Here is a 21,958-nt window from a genome sequence, read left to right on the forward strand (position 1 = left end):
ATAAGTAGCATGAATCTGCAAACTATTTCCACAATTTTATATTTTAGTGAAAAGTAGCTTTTTTTAACGTTATATGAAAGCTGTATCATCTTCCAACAACCTCCATTCACTCAAGTAATTTCAAACAAAAAGTACTCTAATTCTTCTTATAACAATATTTAGAATAATACTTTCTTGATTTATGATTCAGTTTGGCCTCAAGTGAACACTAATGTTAGTCTTGACAGATGTCTAACGGTACAGGTTTTGAAAAGAACCATTTTGGACAGGAGTGGAAGGTAACAATTATCGTATAAAATGATTTTCCGTACAATTTTTTGGTTGGCCAATGCCACCCATATTAGCTTTAAGTGAATGGTAATATAATGGCGTGTGACGAGGGCCTCCCATCGGGTAGACCGCTCACCTGGTGCAAGTCTATCGATTTGACACCACTTCAGCGACTTGCGCGTCGATGGGGATGAAATGATGATGATTAGGACAACACAACACCCAGTCCCTGAGCGGAGAAAGTCTCTGACCCAGCCGGGAATCGAACATGGGCCCTCAGGATTGACAGTCTGTTGCACTGACCACTCATCTACCGGGGGCAGAGCAATGGTGATAATGTGAAGATAGTCCATAGAGCCTTTATGGCATTTACCAGATATATTTCAGCACAAAACGTCTAAAAGTGGTCAGGAACATCATATGATGATGGCAGTAATAACCAGTTACTAATAATATTTGTTTTGGTGTTATCATATAAATACCACATTATAACAATTAATGGCACTTTGTCAAAATAAAGTACTAATACCAATATCTCTCATTCCCTTTGACATTTGAAATCCGATTTTAACATATCACTGTGGGTTCTTTTACTTAATTTCAGTACAGAATCTTCAGAATCAACACAAGCTTATTTTCAGTGATGAGACTATTAAAATAGGATAGTCGAGTCAGGATTTAAGCTTCATGAGAGTAGCAGTATTGTATTTTGTGAATTCAGAGCTCTGTTCTTACTTGAATAATAATAGTAATGATTTTTGTCTCAGCAAGCGTTACTGAGAGAACAAAATATTTTCTGTTATGATTAAAGTAAACCATCCACAAAGAGCGCAGTACCAACAGGATCTGTAGTAGAAATATGTAACTAAGTAGCTGGACAGAATGGTGTAACAACATTACTGTAAGGAGAATGACACAATTTAAAATCCATGCAATTTCATTCCAAGTCACAACCAAAATATCTCATCAAGTGTGTGAAGAATGGGAGCCCACAAACTGCAACTAGATCAGCATTCCCTAAATATTTAAAAGCCACTGCAGTATTACAGCCCTGATAGCAGCACACTATTATGTTGCAAGAACCATCATGACAGATACATACACATTTCGGTAAAAAGCCACACAGCTTAAAGTGTTGCAAAACTCAAAAATGCCTATGACTTAAAAACAACTGTCTCAAGTTATTAAAAGTATGACAAAACTTAATAAACGAACTACCTTACACCAATAAGAAATTGGTAGTAAATGGAAAAACACGGACCAAAAACAAAAATTATGAAGTGTAAGACAAAGCTTTAGTAAAGATTTCTGAAAACCTCACATTTACTCAGAGAAATTATGGAAAATACACACTATGAAATCATGTTTAAAGCAGATAAAAGACAATTAAAAAATCAAATTAAAACAAAGCAATTAGAAAGAAAGTACATTTGATAAATTAACTTATAACAATAAAAATTATGCATTTGGATTAAATTCATAACCTAGAAATCACACTAAGCTCTTTCAACTGTCCTTGTGTTTCTACAAACAATTGGAATTATAATGTGATGTTTGTACAGTAGTTACATGATATTTAAAAACAGACAAATAATTAAAAGATTTGATGCATAAAATGAATCTTCATTAACTCAGAATTCTGTACAGAGCTTCGTAATACAATAATTTTTCATAAGAAATACGGCACTTGAACTGGCAATAGCGTATCGACATAAAATTTAACAAAGCAGAAAAATTTAATTACTATACAATTTACCAAAAGACCCTTTTTGTGAAGATACACTGTTGATCCAAATCATTATACCCACTTACGTAGGGGGAGTGTTTGCTACCCAGCGGCATTGTGGTTACGTCATGTAGTAATGAAACTATACAATCAGAAATGAGTGGTTATTCTAGCGACAGTATGTGAAAAAATGTCATAAATAACTTTGTCAAAGAGCAGATGGTTTTGCCTGGTGCTGGGTAAGTGCATCTCAGAAGCAGCGAATGTGGTTGGCTGTGCAGATGCTTCTATTGTGAGCCTCTATGGAACATTGTTGAAAGATGGTGAAACCACAAGTTGACAAAGGTTGTAGGATGCCCATGCATTATCTAGAACAAGCAGATCAGAACCTAGCTGCTCTGTAAAGTGGGACAGATGGCAATCTGTGGAGACAGGAGAAAATGCTTTAGCAGGCTCGAGAGTTTCAAGCTATCAAGCAGACACTGTTGAACATGAGGCCTCAAGTTATGTAACAGCTTTGTATTCCCATGTTGATCTAACAATGTTGTCAGTTACAATAGTAATACAGGGTTATTACAAATGATTGAAGCGATTTCACAGCTCTACAATAACTTTATTATTTGAGATATTTTGACAATGCTTTGCACACACAAACAAAAATTCAAAAAGTTTTTTTAGGCATTCACAAATGTTAGATATGTGCCCCTTTAGTGATTCGGCATACATCAAGCCGATAATCAAGTTCCTCCCACACTCGGCGCAGCATGTCCCCATCAATTAGTTCGAAAGCATCGTTGATGCGAGCTCGCAGTTCTGGCACGTTTCTTGGTAGAGGTGGTTTAAACACTGAATCTTTCACATAACCCCACAGAAAGAAATCGCATGTGGTTAAGTCGGGGGAGCGTGGAGGCCATGACATGAATTGCTGATCATGATCTCCACCACGACCGATCCATCGGTTTTCCAAGAAATGCCAAACATCATGATGGAAGTGCGGTGGAGCACCATCCTGTTGAAAGATGAAGTCGGCGCTGTCGGTCTCCAGTTGTGGCATGAGCCAATTTTCCAGCATGTCCAGATACACGTGTCCTGTAACGTTTTTTTCGCAGAAGAAAAAGGGGCTGTAAACTTTAAACCATGAGATTGCACAAAACACATTAACTTTTGGTGAACTGCGAATTTGCTGCATGAATGGGTGAGGATTCTCTACCGCCCAGATTCGCACATTGTGTCTGTTCACTTCACCATTAAGTAAAAATGTTGCTTCATCACTGAAAACAAGTTTCGCACTGAACGCGTCCTCTTCCATGAGCTGTTGCAACCGCGCCGAAAATTCAAAACATTTGACTTTGTCATCGGGTGTCAGGGCTTGTAGCAATTGTAGCAATTGTAAATGGTAAGGCTTCAGCTTTAGCCTTTTCTGTAAGATTTTCCAAACCGTCGGCTGTGGTACGTTTAGCTCCCTGCTTGCTTTATTCGTCGACTTCCACGGGCTACGCGTGAAACTTGCCCGCAAGCGTTCAACCGTTTCTTCGCTCCCTGCAGGCCGACCCGTTGATTCCCCTTACAGAGGCATCCAGAAGCTTTAAACTGCGCATACCATCGCCGAATGGAGTTAGCAGTTGGTTGATCTTTGTTGAACTTCATCCTGAAGTGTCGTTGCACTGTTATGACTGACTGATGTGAGTGCATTTCAAGCACGACATACGCTTTCTCGGCTTCTGTCGCCATTTTGTGTCTCTGCGCTCTCGAGCGCTCTGGCGGCAGAAACCTGAAGTGCGGCTTCTGCCGAACAAAACTTTATGAGTTTTTCTACGTATCTGTAGTGTGTCGTGACCATATGTCAATGAATGGAGCTACAGTGAATTTATGCAATCGTTTCAATCATTTGTAATAGCCCTGTACAAACAGGATAATCGAGATTGGACTGCATACCTATAAGGAAGTGTCACATGTTGGGGTAAACGACATTTCTTTCAGACGAGGTCAATGGTTGTGCTCAGATATGTCATTATCCAGATTAATAGTTGTTTCATACATGCACCACACAACAGGTGCAGGAAGATGGAGGCAGTGTCATGCTATGGGGGATATTCATATAAGGTGGCACGAAAACAGCTGGTCATAACAGAAAGCACCATGACAGATGTGGAGAACATGAACATTATTACAAACTTATCACTTAATCCTTGATGTATTTACAGAGAGTGACAACATCTAACAGCAGGATAACTGTCCAAATTACAAGGTAAGAATCACACTGCAATGGTTTGAGCAGCATGATGGCTCACACTGTTGTCTTTCCCACCCAACTCACCTCATTAGATCATGAGGAAATGAATCTGGGATGCTATTGCACAACAACTAGACAGCAACAAACCGATAGCCTACAGTTAATGGGAAAGGTGTGAGATATGTGTAGACTTATAGTCCAATTTACAACTGAAAAACTAACGAAGAACTAATGAGTCCATACAATAGAGATGCACTGTTGTATTGCGGTCTGTAGGTGAATCAAAACGCTACTAGGCAGATGATTATACTTTTTCCCTTATCTCTGCATACTTGCCACCATCAGTTATTTCCTAATGGATGCAGATTATTGATCACACAAATAGCATTACTATTAAAGAGGCATACCTCAATAATATGTTTGCATAATCAAGAGATTTTTTTGTCTTTTTGTCCATTCTTGAGATAAATATCCTACATTATGAATGTGTAGTAAACACTTTTCTGCTGTTGCCTGGGTAGTGGATACAGCTTCATGAAGACTGAAATGGTAGTTTCTTTCAAATAATTAGCAGCATACTGGTACATTCTCTTGAAGGATATGGGGTCCTGATAACTGCACAGAACTTCTTCTCAAACGAGTAAAAGATATCTCTCAATGCACAAATTTCGGGTAGCCCGATCATTAAAGCATGGAGCATTTGCAACAAAAAATCACAATTGTGCACTTCATATGTTGTATTTAGTATCTAACTTCTTCGAATGTGAAGCTGCGGAAATGGATTTGTCATTTTTTGTGACCTCTCTGTAGCATATGCGAACAATTTTCATAAAACACGTGTGGTCTTCTATGAACATGTGTAGGTCTACAGACTTCAACAATACTTTGAATGGTCTCTATGTAGTGTGTATTAATTTGTGTCTCCTGAGACTGCCCCATTGAGTAAAAGATTTTCCACAAATACTACATTTGTAGGGTCTCTTTCCACTGTGAATTAATTTGTGGGCCTTGAGATAACTCAATACATTAAATAATTTACCACAAGTATCACATTTGTGGGGTTTCTCTCCTGTGTGTATTAATGTCTGGGTCTTCAGATTGCCCGAATGAGTAAATGATTTTCCACAGACATCGCAATTATGTGGTCTCTGTCCAGTGTGTATTAACTTGTGGGTCTTGAGCAGAGGTGTACAAATTCCCCTTGCAGCCTGCTTGCCCCTAGCTCCTCTGCAACCATTCATGCAGGTCAGCCTGCCGCGACGTAAACACAAGAGTGCGCGTGTACTGAGGCACAGTGGGCAATGCGGGCGATACGGGCTCCCGCAAGCCCGGGCTACCTGGGTTCCCGCAAGCCTGCCAAGCTTCACGGGACCCGCTCAGCTTGCTGCGCCTGACAACAGGTTGCGCTGTCAAGCTACCGTGACTAGAGTAGCCAGGTAGTTAGCCCGCAGTTCATTTATCGCAACGGTGGAGGCAGCACAATGAATAGGTCGAACTTTAGTGAGATTGAAAAAAAATTGACAACTGGCGAATACATGCTGGTAACGAAACAGAGCACAAGTGCCGCATGGGAAACGTTTTCGTGTGTTTATGAGGCCGCTTCAAATAAATTGGTAGGTGTGTCTCAATGCAAACTATGTAAAACGCTCTTAAGTACTTATTCGGGAACCTCGAGTATGTTACGACATGTGTGCAAATTTGACAAGCAGTTCCCTCACTCCGTAAATATCTTGAAAGAGGACAAAGTGGCCGAAAAGTGCGTCGAAATGTGTGCTAAGGACCTGAGACCATTTAGCAGTATAGAGGGAGAAGGATTTCTTAATTTAGGGCAGACGCTGATCGACATAGGTAAAAAATATGGCTCAGTTGATATTAAAAATGTTATGCCTTCCCGAGTGACAATAGCTAGGAAAGTTCAAACCTTAGCTGATAAAGTGCGCAGCAAAATGCTCCCAGATATAGTGCATGCGATTCGTTCTGGTATGTGTGTCAGTACAATTGATCTATGGACAGACAATTACAAAGGGGTGCATTACATGTCCGTGACAATGCATTACATAAATTCAGACTGGCGTTTGAATAAATATGTACTGATGTGCTCTGCGTTTCCTGACTGCCCAAAAACTGGCTCGAATATTCGAAACGAGTTGGAAGATGGCTTAGAAACTATGGGTGTTTCTCGTGAAGACATTGCCAAAATTACGTTTGTCACAGACCAGGGCAGTAACGTTTTCAAAGCTCTCGAAGTATATCAGCGTCTTCTATGCATGGCTCATAGTATAAACACAGTCTTGAAACATGTTCTGAGCGAACAGTTTTTGAAAGAAAATGTTCCAAATATATTAGCCATTCTTAATACAGTGCGGGCTACGGTTTCGTACTTCAAGAGAAGAGGTCTCTGTGTGAGACTGAACTCATCTTTAAAGCAGTGGGTTTCAACTCGTTGGAATAGTTATTTTGACATGCTTGTATCAGTCCATTCTCAGATTGATTCAGTGATGGCTGTTTTACATAATGAAGGTGCCTCTGATAAAATGCTGGGTTATGACCACCATATAACTGGCCAGCTTATAGAATTTCTTAAGCCGTTTAAAGAAGCCACAGTTGATCTAGAGAGTGACAAAGATCCAACCCTACATTTAGTTCTACCGTGGTTTTATGCCTTAAAAACTCACTGTACCGTACGGGATAACGATGAAGAGGTTTGTAATTTTATTCCATCTGAATATTATAGAACCACTTGTGAAATATGTATGTTGAGAAAATGTATTTTCAGGACATGAAACCTTTGAAACAAGCCGCTGATGCCTTCCTAGAACAGAAAATGTGCGTTAGTATGTTGCATAAAATTGCAACGTTTATGGTGGCTAACTACCGCACATTAAGAAAGTTAACCGAGGATGAAAAAATTGAAGTTTACCAAGCAGCACGACAGATGTGTGCTGAAGGTAAGCTCCTAAGATAATGCATATATTCTTCATCTACATGTACATGGTTACTCTGCAAGACACACGCAAGTGCTTAGTTGAGGGTTCATCGAACCACTTTCAACTTATTTGTCTCCTTTTCTCGAATTTCGCGCGGGATAGAACACCTACAGCTCTCCGTCTGAGCGCTGCTTTTTTGTATTTTATTCTGATGATCATTTTTTCCAATGTATATGGGACTCAACAATATCTCTTCGAATTCGGAGGTGTAAGTTGGTGATCGAAATTTCATATATAGATCGCGCCACGTCAAAAAACGCCATTGTTGTAATGATTACCACCCCAACTCTTGTGTAATTTCCGCGACACTCTTTCCCCTGTTTTACGATAATACCAAACCAGCTGCCCTTATTTAGACTCTTTCGACCTCTTCCGTCAATAGTAAGGCTCTCCAACTTCGTAGCAACGCTCCAAAAGAGTGTTTTGTCATTAAAACGCCTACAGCATTTTCTGTGTGTCCATTCCTATTTAAGTAGGTCGTAAATGTAATCAGAGGTATTAAGTAGAATCTACAGCCTTTAGATTTGACTGGTTGATCTTGTAAACGAAGTTTAACGGACTTAGTTTCGTACACACAGGGATAACCTTGCTCTTGTCATTATTTATTGCCAACTGCTAATTTTCACACCAAAAATATATACCTTATTTAAATCGTCCTGCAGTTAGTTTTGATCTTCTGGTGACTTTACAGGACGATAAATGATAGCATCATCTAAAACCTATTATAATTTCAACTATGTGTAGTACGATCTTCACAATATTTTGCAAATATTAATTGGAACCTGTACAGTTTCAGTACAAGTGCCCAATCACAGCAACCAAGAAACAAATCCAGGGCCGTACAAAATGGCGAAATTTGAGGACTGGGCAGAAGAGCCTCCTCTCCTACATGATGAAGTCAGCGGATATTTGCAAGAACACTGTGTGAACGAGGGAGATATTCTACAGTGGTGGAAAAATAACTCCCAACGACTTCCTCGACTTGCGTGTGTGGCAAGAAAAATATTAAATATACCAGCCACTAGCGCGTCTAGTGAGAGAATTTTTAGTTGCGCTGGAAACCTAATTAGCGAAAAACGATCACGTCTTAATGCAGACAGACTTAACGATCTCGTCATAATTAATTCAAACACTAATCAGCAGACGCATTGAAGATACAGTAGAACATTAAACGGGAAACTATGAGTTTGAGCGCAAATTTACTAATTAAGAGTGCAGATTTCTTTCTTGTGCTTTCTGGGCGTCAATTTCTGAGATAGAAATTTTGTAATGCATACAGTTCATTTTTATTTTAGACTAAACTTTTTGATTTCAATCCTCCCAAGTGACATTAATTATTGTTTGTAAACCATTTTCCGTTACTTGGGTTTGCAAAAGTAGCCAAATATTTTTAGGAGTATCTGGTTTGGCCTAAATAATACTTTCAGGGGAACTGAAGGAAAATCTGTAAAGATTTTATGTTGAAAAGTGTTCTGCAAAATAAAATATTCATTTGTGGAGTAAGGCAATACACATTATGAGTTTAAATTACAATTTATTTTGTTGAGTTCCACACACATTGCAAAATGTAATTTTATTCTTGTATTTCTATATTAAGGGGAATCCCACATGCAGAGTCAAGATGCTGAAGACCTAGACACTACAAATACTCCTAAAATGAAGAGCGTCTTTTTCCATGAATGTATTGTAGTAGGAATATAATGGAAACTCTGAGCCACTCTCCACAGCGTCTATATCTGCGTCATGAGGATTCAGACTCGTCGTTTAGGTCTGTGTTATGAGGGTCTAGAGTCGTCATTTAGATATGCATCATGCAAGTAAACACTCGTCGTCTTAGTCTGCATCATGATGGTCCGAAATATGGTCCCTCATGATGCAGACCTATACTACAAGTGTGGACTCTCATGACGCAATCGTAGGAGCCGCGAAAAATGGCTCAGGGTCGCCATTGTATTCCCAGTACTATAGTTTTTAGACGAACTGGATACGAAACAAGTCCTTCGATTTTGTTAAAATGCATTTTGGCAATTTAGAATGATTTTGCCAACTTCGAATGAATTCACAGAGCCAGTAAAACACATCCTGGAAACGTAGTTAAATATTTATATAATTGGTGTCATACTTGGCTGAAACATACTAAAGTTAAAGAATCTAGACTTCCAAAATCTTAATTTGGTTCTCATTGCAGTACAGTGGTTAATAGGGGCGTAGATAATTTATTCTTCTGGGGAGGTGACCAATCTTCTTTTTGGGGGGTGGAGGTTCACTTCTTTAGTACAAATAACCATCCGTTTCGGTGTTGAAAAGTGCAGCACAGACTGCATTGCGTTGCCTGGGCATTTATTTATTCTATACTCTTGTAGCCCATCTTTCCTCCCGTATTTTCTCTCTATCCATTTAGTCCTCTCCCACTATCTCTTTGATCACCTCCCCCCCCCCCTCCCCATCCCTTCGCCGGCCGAAGTCGCCAAGCAGTTCTAGGCGCTACAGTCTGGAACCGCGCGACCGCTACGGTTGCAGGTTTGAATCCTGCCTCGGCATGGATGTGTGTGATGTCCTTAGGTTAGTTAGATTTAAGTAGTTCTAAGTTCTAGGGGACTGATGACCTCAGAAGTTAAGTCCCATATTGCTCAGGGCCATTTGAACCATTTTTGAACCCATTCCTTGGCCCATCTCCCCCCCCCCCACCCTCTATCCTTCTCCTCGTCCTCTCTCTGTTGGATTCCGCCACCTCAGTTCATCTCCTCTTCACCTATCTATGAAAACTCATATATATCTGTCAACTTTTGTGGTGATCAGTGAATCAGTGTCAAAGTTTATTGCTAGGTAGCATTTATTGTAATACTTTTTGATACGCAGCATTGATAGTTTTGTTTTCTGGTGCGTAAACAAATTAAGTTGAAGGTGTCCCGACAGGGGAATATGCGACATACAAATAGCCATGTGAAAAACATGATTTTCAAGATTGATGCCACAAACATATAACAACTGCCCTTGCGATTTATCTATCGACATGGCAAATGTAAGCTGCACTGGAAATTATAACCGTTTAAAGTCGAATGGCATGTCGGTCGGAATCTTAGTGATACTGGAATCAAACTGTCCTCACCTTTGTACTTTCTTTTTAAAATTGTGGCTTCGATTACGTTGTTCTTTAACTTCTTCCCTGCAAGCCGGGTGCCATTACAAAGACGTGGCTGGTTTACCTTTCGCAACATGATTGCCGATCCGACTTAATTACAGATTGGGAGGCGGTAATCCGGGGAAATCCAGCGAATTTAAAAATTCCGTAGGATAGTTGACTACATCATCTTAGTTAGTAACGGAATAAACCGACTTGTATGTCAGCAATTCGCCAGGTGTCATATTTTGAATCTGAAAATTCATTTCGTTAACATCAAGGTTTTTTGCAGCCAATATAACACGTTCACTCAACCCAAAATGGTTTGCAACTGTTAAACGACATTTGCTGTGCGCGAATTGTCCAACACGATGACTGTGAATGTGTCAGACAGCTCTCAAATTTCAAAAAGATCATAGACATTTCGTTTAAAAGAAATGTACATATATATATATATATATATATATATACTCATAGACAAATACATATATATACATATACACATACACATACATATATACATATATATACATATACACATACATATATATACATATACATATACATGCACATGTAAATATTCAAAAACCTTCTCCATGGAAACATGCGTACATAGTGAACTTTCATGGTAACCCGCAAACGATGTCAAAATCTTTTGTAAGGTACTCTCTTCGATGTACTGTCCGAAATATTATGTAGACAGTGATGTTCCTCTTGATGGTCAAGTGTGCAAAATTTTTTCAAGATCGGAATAAAATTGTAGGTTGGTGTAGAAGTGTGTACGTAAAGTACCCTCCGCCATGCACCATTCAGAATTTTAAGCAGACAGCGCCCTTCATCCTGCTTTGACTATCAAGTGTGCTAAATTTCATCAAGATCGGAATAAATACGTACAATTTGTCGAATTCCGTTATGTAAAGGAACCTCTGCCGTGCACCATATGAAATTTTATGTAGACTGTGACCTTCCTCTTGGTTTCAAGGTATAGTGTGCAAAATTTCATCAAGATTGTATGCAATACAAACACACGGACACAATGAAAACGCACTTTCAGTTTTTGTCAAATTTTCCAATTTTTCGGTCGATTTTCGAAAAATTTTATTTCATAAAAACCTTGTCCTGAGAATTACGAACACAGCAAAAAAAATTTAGCCGAACTGGTCCAGGCGTTCTCGAGTTTTACGCTTATCAACACATTTGGCAATTAATTCTTATTTATATAGATAAGAAGCCCGAAATATATGCGTAAAGGAAGAATATACAAATAAAACCAATATTTTTTTACCTGAAATTAATGCATATATATAATGTTGGGGTTTGTCTTTTGGTGCTTAGGTAAAATAAAAACTTTTGATTAACGTTCATAATACGACAATGACGCACGCAAACTAAACGGCTGCATAGCGCAGCTCAGCGGTAATATGAGCAGGCAAGCAAGTTTCCCGCAGCCTGCCCGGGTTGGGTTCTGCTTGGCTTGGCTGGGAGTGAAGCAGCCTGCCCGTTCTGTTGACAACGAGCGGCGGCCTGCCCGCCTGGCCACCAGGCAAGCATGGGCGTGTTAAAACCGGGACATGTACACCTCTAGTCTTGAGATGGCCCGACTGAGTAAATAATTTTCCACAGACATCGCAATTATGTGGTCTCTGTCCAGTGTGTATTAACTTGTGGGTCTTCAGATGGCCCGAGTGAGCAAACGATTTTCCACAGACATCGCATTTGTGTGGTCTCTGTCCAGTGTGTATTAATTCATGTTTCTTGAGATTGCCCCTTTCAGTAAACGATTTTCCACAAACATCGCATTCGTGGGGTCTCTCTCCAGTGTGTATTAATCTGTGTTTCTTAAGATTGCATAACTGCGTAAACATTTTACCACAAACATCACATTTGTGATGTCTCTTTGCACTTAGCACAGTGTGGACATGTACATGGTCACTTGAACATAAAATTCCACAGTCATTACATCTTTCGATTTCCTCTTCAGCTTCTTTCACAGTAAGTGTATTACATATGTCATTAAAGGATTTTTTAAAAGTTTTCCTGGGTACCTTGTATGAAGGGGGCTCCTCAGTCTGTTCCACGATTCCTTCTTGTACACACTCGAAGGAGATATTGTTTTCATGATCATCACTGCATTGAAGTTTCTCACTGTTGGTAGCAGATAATGCTTGGTCACACTCCCTCATTCTCAAATGTTCTTTCAAGCAGTCATCAGTGGGCAATACCTCACCACATGACTTACACACAAATGCAGGTGCCTGCACACCGTCAATGTGGATGAAGATATGCATTATGAGTCCGTATTTTGAAGGGAAGCTCTGTAGGCAGAAACTACAGTTAAACTTATGGAATTCCTTTTCCCTGATGCTACAACTTAATCTTGTGCCACATAAGCCGTCTTCTTGTGAAGTCTGAATTTTGGTATAGTTGTGAGACACACTGAAATCTGTTGACTTCTCTGCATATATCTCCAGCTTGTCATTGACTACTCCGTGATGTAATGTTTCTTGATATGAAATGTCACAGCTGTCATCAGCACTTTGAATGAAACTGAGGAAGGAGGAAAGACATGTGAAATGTTGATTTACACAATACAAAACAATAGTTCACCATCCACAAAATTGGGGCTTGTAAACCAAAAGATAAAAATGTATGGCCATCACAGATAACTTATTCAGTGATTTAAAATTGTCATGGCATTCTACCAGAATGATAGAATTTTCCTAATATGAAATGTTTTTATAAAGCAAATCATCACAGGAAATTGAATAACGCCCAGTCTCATTCAGTGATGACTAGGTTCCCTTATTCTCTAGTAGATTCTATTATTAAAAGTCTTGCAGTATTTTTAAAATACAATCTTTTACACCAAATTATTACATTTATTAGAAATAATATCCTCTAGCTTTTGACATAAAAATATCCACCAAAAGATAAAGGGAAAAAAATAAGAGTAATCTATGATTTTAAAATAAAAACCAATCACTCTTTCCATGTGGATTTTTCTTTGTTTTGGAGGACACTTTAGGCTTTGGGTAGAAATTCTTAAAACCACCAATGATCAATTTATTTCTGAAAGCAATAAAGCATGGCACTTTATTTGACTCCAAATTAATCACCAACTACCACCAACATCACATTTCTTATTGGCTAGGCGGTATGGCCATCAACCATGTGGACAACACCTGTACATATATAAGAAATAATGTCAGGTCAATAAATGAATGGACACATACATAAATTTCCAGACTGATGAACAAATGTGAATGACACACACAAATTATTCCAACATTACATATGTATTGTTAGGAGCACAGCTTACATGTAGCCCTTTCTAATTGACGTACTGTCTGGCAGGGAGGATGCCAATGCAGTTACAGCCTCCCATTCAAAATTATCTTTACAACTACTCAATATCTGGTCCCCTGGAGTTCCAAAACATCCTTGACTGAATCAAACAAACGTATCAATGGTGACATCAGCACGAATCATGTACAGCGAATCCTACCATAGTCTTTTGAGAGCAAGTAATTGCAGTAGGTGCATCGTCCATCCGTGTGATATCTGGGTCCAATCATTCCACCTGCGGCTACCCCATTCCATCACAATGAAAATGGACATCTTTGTGCTTCCCAATGAGGTCATTTGAGTGTGGATATGGCTGTGGGTGGGTAGGAGCATGCACATACTTCTGTGCTATTATTCTATCCTGATTGCTGCTTTTGACTGTTTTGCTTTTTGATGGATATATGGTTTCAAGTAACCAATGACAGTGACAAATTACAGTTTGCTTTCATCAAAAACTGAAACTTTGCTGCAGAAGATGGCTGCGCAAAGAAACATACTAAGAAATATTTCAGTCATCAGTTCTGTCATACAGGTTAGCCTTAAAAGCTCTGAACAAAATGATCATGATCTCAATTGTGCTGCTGATTGTTGATTGCTGTTTTCTCAGATATACTGCAGATCACATAGTTGTGGTAAGGTTAGGACACGAGTTTGTTTCAATGCTACAAAACCTGTCATCTTCCACATTTTAGTCATAGGTCACTTAAAATCAGCTGTGTTTCTGTGTTGCCTATAACCAAGCAATGTAGCTGCTAGTGGATGTAGCAATATTGCAGTGGCAAGTGACACACATCAGCTATCAAGTAATTTTAACCAGACTACAGTAAAAGCTATTTTCTATGTGATTAATAAAAACCTTTGCAGTTAATCACCACATTGCGTAGAACAGTTATACACTGTGTCAATAATGGCCTACACCAAAAAACTTTCTTTAAGAGAAGCTCTCAGTAAAATGGGCTTCTGTCTAAAATCTCCAGACACTAAGTTAATGTAGAATATTATATCCCACTGACTACAGTACTGTATGCTGAATTTAAAAAAAAAAAAACACCTTTTTGGTATGCCCTATGTAGGTATATTACTTACACAGTTGCTTCCACATAGGCCATATTAGAAGAGTAGATGCCTGGTGTGCTCATTATCAAAGTGGCTGGAAACACTTCCCACTTTCAAAGCTTGCAGATGACATAGATGGCGGGCACTGCCTTTGCCCAAACACTCCTATCAATACATATACAAGGAGGACACAGCCACCATTACACACTGTTCCAACATATTATTTGATTAGGGAAAAGCAGCATATTCCAGCCATTCACATTCTCAGGATGGAGCAATATCCTTCAAATCTACACTGGATGTGAGTGCTCAGTTTCTTGGATTCTACAGACCAGGTATGGCACATGCTGATAGAATTTTTCTTGTCATTTGGCTTACTGTTGGTGAGAGCCACCTTACAGTAATTATTGTGCAATGTATCGTTTTCCCCTGGGTTCAGCAGAAGAGGCACGATTGCTTTCTCACGTAAAGCTGAAATTTTCCTACTAGTTCAGCTGTTATGTAGCACTACTTGAAAATAATAAGTCATATCTACGTTTCTTGTGGCATTACGGCAACACTGTCTGAGCAACCTCCTTTTCTCCCCTCTAGTGTTTAGGTTTGTTCCTGCCTGATACAGGAGTTTTATGGGCTATTACAACAATAATAAATCCTCCTCATTGCAACTCATATTTTTGTTGACCCAGATCACAAAAGAAACGATGTAGACAGCTGTTCTGTGCTAAATATTCACTGTAGAAGAACAACATTGGAACTATCACCAAGCTTTGCAGATGGTGAATACTGTGGGTTGACACTTACTTCCACAACAGGGCAAGTGCACCACCAGTGTGGTGAATCTACCTTGCAATAATCATAGTCTGGCAAGATGTAAGCATTTTTGAATATCAGCAGATGGTAAAACAACCCTCTGTTTGCTCTATGTGGTACCCACCTCAGTGACCTCCTTTTGACATGCGTATGTGTGTAGGTTACAATTATAATTAAGCAGGATTAGAGATTAGTTGTGAGAAAACAATTAACTGTGCTGAAGTAAATTCTAGCACTCGTATTAGAAGACATAGCTCATCTCACAACCCACCAGGAGATGCTGGCATTACACCTGCATATTACTGACATTAATATCTCCTACAAATGAAATGGCTGGCAAAATTTTAGGATAATATTAGCAATGCTTCTTGCAAAGAGGATCTTGGCAAATCAAAACAAAATCTATTGTTATCACTGAGCAACCCCCCTAAGAATTCATACAGCTAGTGTCTGATCTCAGTCCTCATTTATGCCTCACACACAGCAAAAACACAGGTTGTCCACTCAGCAATCCTTACCCACGGTGGCAACCAGTCAGATACTGTGCCCTGACAGCATTGGAGTATTGGAACATTTACAGAGTGACTCATGTGAAATACTGTGACCGTCTACAAATAAAAAGTTTCATTTACTTCACATGTGCTATCAAACTATGAATGTTCCATTGCAGTATAGGAGTAATTAAATCAATGATAAGCTTTTGTGTCATTACTACAATTGATTAGGGAGATGACAATTTTAGGGTTTTCACTGTGGAACTTGGTGGTTCCAACACAAAACCATCAATGTTTACATCTAGGGGCTGAGTCCACTTGTGATTCATGGGATAGGGTATTTGTACCTGATGCTCTGGAAACATCAAGTCTCATTATTTTGACAGTTGTTATTTCATTTATGTTTTTTCTCAAATGAGTATGGTGGTGGCTTTAGGTTTCAAGTATTTTCTATCTTGTTCTGTTGGCATAGAGTAGAACATCAAGTAACACCCCCATCAGCTGCCACAACCCCCAAGTTACCATCAAATGTGTTCTTGAAGACTTTGCTAGTGAAAGTTCCAACACTGAATATACCAAGATGTCTCATTGGAACAACCTTCCCATAACAAAAGTGAGTGACACGCAGCTATCCTAGTCTATTGCTGGACAATCATGGTTCAAGTTGGTACAACTGTTGCAACACTTATGTTCCTGATTCATATGCAGCTTTCTGGTATTTCTCACGGAGTTCTTGTCCCTTAAATGACACAGTACAACAAAGCTTGTGATATTTGGGACTTACAGCATCATCTCAAAGCTGATTACATGAGCAGTTACACATACTGTTAACCCTTATGAACTTGAGTTTAATATTAGATCTTTTAACTGCAGTTTACCATTTTAGTTATTCATAATTTTCCTCAAGTATGTGTTGCCTCATTTCTACCAGCCAATCCTAATTCCTGTGTAACTTCCAAACAATAACTTACGATAAACAATAACTTACGATAAACAATAACTTACGATAAACAATAACTTACGATAAACAATAACTTACGATAAACAATAACTTACGATAAACAATAACTTACGATAAACAATAACTTACGATAAACAATAACCTACGATAAACAATAACCTACGATAAACAATAACCTACGATAAACAATAACCTACGATAAACAATAACCTACGATAAACAATAACCTACGATAAACAATAACCTACGATAAACAATAACCTACGATAAACAATAACTTACGATAAACAATAACTTACGATAAACAATAACTTACGATAAACAATAACTTACGATAAACAATAACTTATGATAAACAATAACTTACTAAAGTATGTAGTGAGAATATATGATATTAAGTGTACAATTAAAAAGTCTATCAGCATCTCCACGGCACAATGTCATGATTTCCTAATTTTGTGACTTTTTGGTAATAGCTAAATTATTTCACATGTTTCAGTTGTGTGGCACCCAGTTACCACATGAAACATTTATCTTGGCAAAGTGAAGTGACATGCATGCCTTAACAAAACAGACACACACACGAAGTACATAAAACTTCAATGGAAGGATATCTAGGGAGGGGCCACACACTAACATGTGGTAAATGAAGATGGATGGCAGGTCTTTCTAGTAGTAAAGGTACCAGCCACTCCCATACCATATGCTAGCTTGCAGAGTATCTATGTAGATGTAAATGCAGAATGGTTTGGATGATTATACAATTTGGTCTTGTACCATTAGCCAACATGACCTGGCTATGTTAGTACTGTGAACAGCTAAAAGCAAGGGGGACTACACCTGTTGTAACCACATGCTGCTCTGCTGTATAGTTTAATGATCAAGACATCCAATTAGGTAAAATATTCCATTAGCAATATAGCCTCCCAAAAAGAACTCTGGGAGGGGGCTACACTCGTGGATATCATCAGGTGAAAGAAACAATACCGCTACAAGTCAGTGTGTGGAATGTGAAGTCCCTTGATTGATTAGGTGAGTCAGAGAACATGAAATGAGAAATGGATAAGTTGAAGTTTGATATGGTGGGAATTCGTGTGGTGCATGGGAGGAAGAACAACATTTCTGGTCAGGTGAATACGGAGAAAAGAAGGGTAATGCACCAGTAGAAGTTATTATATATAAGAATATAGAAATGTAGGTAAACTATAATGAACAATATTGTTGACTCAGTTTCATAGCCAAGACAGATAAAAGGCAAAACTATCCACAACTGTACAGGCACATATAATTACTAGCTCTGTCAATTATAAAGAACTTAAAAGAATGTATCAGCCTTTACCTAGATAAAATTTTGAATTGGTGCAAGGATTGCCCGCTAGCTTCAAACATTATGACTAAAAATAGTGTATTTCACAAAAAGGAGAAACATAGTATCCTATCACTACTCTCACATATTCTTGAGTGTAGCATTATGTGGAGATACCAAATGGAATCATCACATTGGTTCAATTGTAGGTACAGCAGTCGGTCCATTGCTACGATACCAGAGAATCCATTGCTAGGATACCGCAGAAATCCAAAGCTTTCAAAACAACTGTGTGACTCACCTCAGAACATTGCTGAAGGGTGTGTGATGCTTACGATATAGCCCTAACCAGAGATATTAATCTCTTATTTCACAGTGCTTCACAAGCAACAGGTTTAGATCTAGACACAGCAGTCACACTCATCTGTGAGCATTTACTAGGTGAAAAATGGTAAATGTTTACCATGAATATACACAGTAAATGCAGAACTGAATTTTTTCCTAAAAATGATTTTGCAACCTCATCAGTCCAGCCTTCCTACACAACAGGTCAAGTGGCTACTACAGTTCAAACACCAAAAAGGCATAGCTACAATTTGGGATGAGAATATCTTGTGACAGGAAAAAAGAGCTTTACTGAGCACAAAGGAAGATCTGATTTTGCACTACAGACAGTATAGCAGAATATGTCACTATCACAGTCTGTTGTCTTCGGAAGTAGGTAGAGCTCTCTCTACCTTGCACAAGATAATTAAGACCAAGGAGTTATTCATCCCGTGCTCTTACTTCCAGTCAGTATTGTGGTGGTTTACAGAATAAGAATACTAGGGAAATTATTAACACAAAGTTTAACTGTCCATCCAGACTGTGCCCCTTATATACCTACTGATAACATTTGTCCTGTAATTTCCCTCTAATTCTGTGATGACAATAGTTTCCTTCAATGATCTGAGCACAACTGATCAATATTCATTTTACTGTCATGGCCAGATAAATCACTATCAGTTTTGCTCCCAAATCAGCCAAATTTGCAATGTGTGCACCAAGTCCTTTTGGGGCATTGTACTATGTTAGATTTCCCATATTCAGACATAGGGGATTCTAGGTGTCCTTGGTTAGTAGCTTCTCACAAGTCACAAAAGATGACTCACCAGTTAAGTCTTCATGGCCTTACTAAAGCTGACTACAGCTGCTTTATGAAATTTAAGAACATGATGGTGGCCTGTAAACTGTGAATACAAGAAGCTTGTTTCCCAATCCACATTGCTGATACAGTAATCAAAGAGTTGTTCACCCCAACATTCATTAATCTGAAGGGACTGAAACTTGACTCCAGGTTTTGGATATATAACCATTCACCCTTTCCTCTTACTTGTTCTACATGGTAGGACATTAGCCTGTACCCATCACATTGAATTTGTATGACTTCCATGTCATTTTCAATTAGAATATTTATCACTATACAGCTGCTGACACCTCACCTGCAATTTTGTATAAAGCAAGTACACTCTTTTATTAAAGAACAGGCACACAAACCAGCCGTTTTATAGAATGTGTTACTAACATAACTGCTTTGTAATATTTTTACTTATCAATAATAATGAACCATCATGTATATTTCAAACATCAGGCTTAACATGAACTCACTTAAGGTGAACACTTGGTTAACACCAGCAGAATATCAGTACTCGCAGTGATGTACATGATATTGTACAATGTTTTACTGGTTAACAAATTTCAGTAAGCATGAATTACAAACTGTATTTTAGTCTGTAGCATCATTACATTTTTCATTAAACCTGAATTGTCAATGTTTTTCTTTTTTCCTAATGTTTCTCTAGCTGACCTTTGTGCATAACATTGCTCAACAATCACCATCAACAAGGAAAACAATTGTGACACAAACAGTGTGAAAAACTAGATTCCATCAACAAGTGCAATTCCATGGTGAGATGTGCTTTTATATTCTTTAAACAGAGCCAGTAGTAGTAACATTGAGTTCCAAGAAGTGAAAGGGTTGTCATGCTGTAGGAAGCACAAAGCATAGATAAGCAAGTGAAACTAAAAATTCTGCAGGAAGCAGAATATGGTGTATTGAAAAACAGCACAATTGGAAGAAGGTTTAGACTCAGCAAATCTACATTATCCACACTACTTAAATGAAATGTTCTTAATTCTGCTGCTCTGTGTTCCAGGTGCATGCTGAAGTGACTTCACAGTGTTTACTTTTACAGTGCTTCAGCTATATGTGCACCTCCAATGTACCTATAAGTGGAAATATAATTCAGTGAACAACAAATGAGACTGCAGAAAATTTAGACATTCGAAACAGACTTCAATTGTTTTGTTTGTTGGCTGTGTAAGTTCCAAAATAGAGGCCTAATTTCATGCTCAGTGATAGGCAATGAAATGAATAAAGTTGACGAAGAAGGGGCAAGCATTGGTTGCATGAATTTGACCAAGTGAGAGAAAAGTTTGCTGTATCTTATGCCAGCAATGTGGGCAAAACTAGTATTTATTTACAACTGCTGCCAAGTCAAACCCACAAAACAAAAGGTGACATGTGGCATCGTGGGGCCAGTAGTAAACAACATTCTTGGGTGATCTGTAAATCTGAGAAACTGATATGTCTTAAGAACATAAAATTAATGCTTCACCTTGCTTCTACTCTCATTATTGGAAAGCTTGGATTGACAGTTAATCATAAATGGATTTTTTGTTCTGTTTGTGCAGTTATTGCAAACCACTGTTATAAATTGGACTGATATACCTTGTAATATTTTACAGCATCTTTTTAATCTTCTGCAATAACAGAATAGTAGATATAGTAGTGTTTTCTCTGATAACATGCATAGTGTTGCTGTAGTCAGTATATACCGTATGTATATACTGCAAATAGTTAATATACAGAAAAAATAGAACTCCAAAAACAGAACTTTTTAAAAATAACTTATGACATTTTGGTCCCTAGGGGTTATTGTTTGTTTTCCTTTCACATGGAGTAACTAAAAATTTATACTGCTCAAAAAATTCTGTGGTGCATAATAAAAACGTACCTTAAACTATCAGATGCTTTTCTTACTGAGGCTGCCACCTGAAATAGTACAAAGAATTACTGGTTATTTAAAACTGATGAAACAGTAAATAAATAAAATTGTATTAACACCCACTAACATCTGAATGTTCCAAACAATACTTCGAAATAGTATTATCAAAAAGAGACACTACATAAATGTAGCAGTTATTGAAGAAAATTATTGGTAAAAATTAACACTTCATTTCAGCACTTTGTTTTTAGCTGTATAAGTAACTATAGAAACATTGATTAATTTGAAAACAAATTTTCTACTTGATACTTCAAAATTAAATGCCTGAAATACCTTTCACCTCTCGGGGACATACAGTTAGGCAAAGTACCACAGAAAAATGTAAAAAATCGTCCGATTTTTATTGATGAAACTAGCAAAGGAAAGAACTGAAGAAATATCTATCTGAACAGCTATTAAACGTATTTTTTTCACAACTGCAGCATTCAATATTATGCCATTCTCTTGAGATAGCTCACTGCATGGAACATCAAAGTCATTAAATGTCGCATCAGTTTCATCCACAGAGGAAATTCAGGAGTACAGCTTGACACGATAGCTAT

General features: G+C 38.2%; 1 protein-coding gene across 1 annotated transcript; it reads right to left on the bottom strand.

Annotated features, from left to right (window-relative positions):
- Window positions 1-5,125: 5,125 nt before the first annotated feature.
- LOC126442787 (zinc finger protein 723-like) lies at window positions 5,126-12,583 on the bottom strand. The gene is made up of 2 exons (XM_050090822.1): window positions 11,915-12,583; window positions 5,126-5,395 (listed from the first exon to the last, which is right to left on the bottom strand). The coding sequence occupies exons 1-2, from the start codon at window positions 12,518-12,520 to the stop codon at window positions 5,126-5,128; spliced, it is 876 nt and encodes a 291-aa protein (XP_049946779.1). The 5' UTR covers window positions 12,521-12,583.
- Window positions 12,584-21,958: the final 9,375 nt, after the last annotated feature.

This window comes from Schistocerca serialis, unplaced genomic scaffold (assembly GCF_023864345.2).
Source record: "Schistocerca serialis cubense isolate TAMUIC-IGC-003099 unplaced genomic scaffold, iqSchSeri2.2 HiC_scaffold_1407, whole genome shotgun sequence".
Taxonomy (NCBI): domain Eukaryota; kingdom Metazoa; phylum Arthropoda; class Insecta; order Orthoptera; family Acrididae; genus Schistocerca; species Schistocerca serialis.

Bases quoted from the DNA above. Each gene is read 5' to 3' on its own strand.
- LOC126442787 (XM_050090822.1), bottom strand. From the start codon at position 12,520: ATGAGGGAGTGTGACCAAGCATTATCTGCTACCAACAGTGAGAAACTT. The intron at 5,396-11,914 runs GTACATGTCCCG...AAGACCCACAAG, and splicing joins GCCATCTCAAGACTAGAGGT to TTAATACACACTGGACAGAG.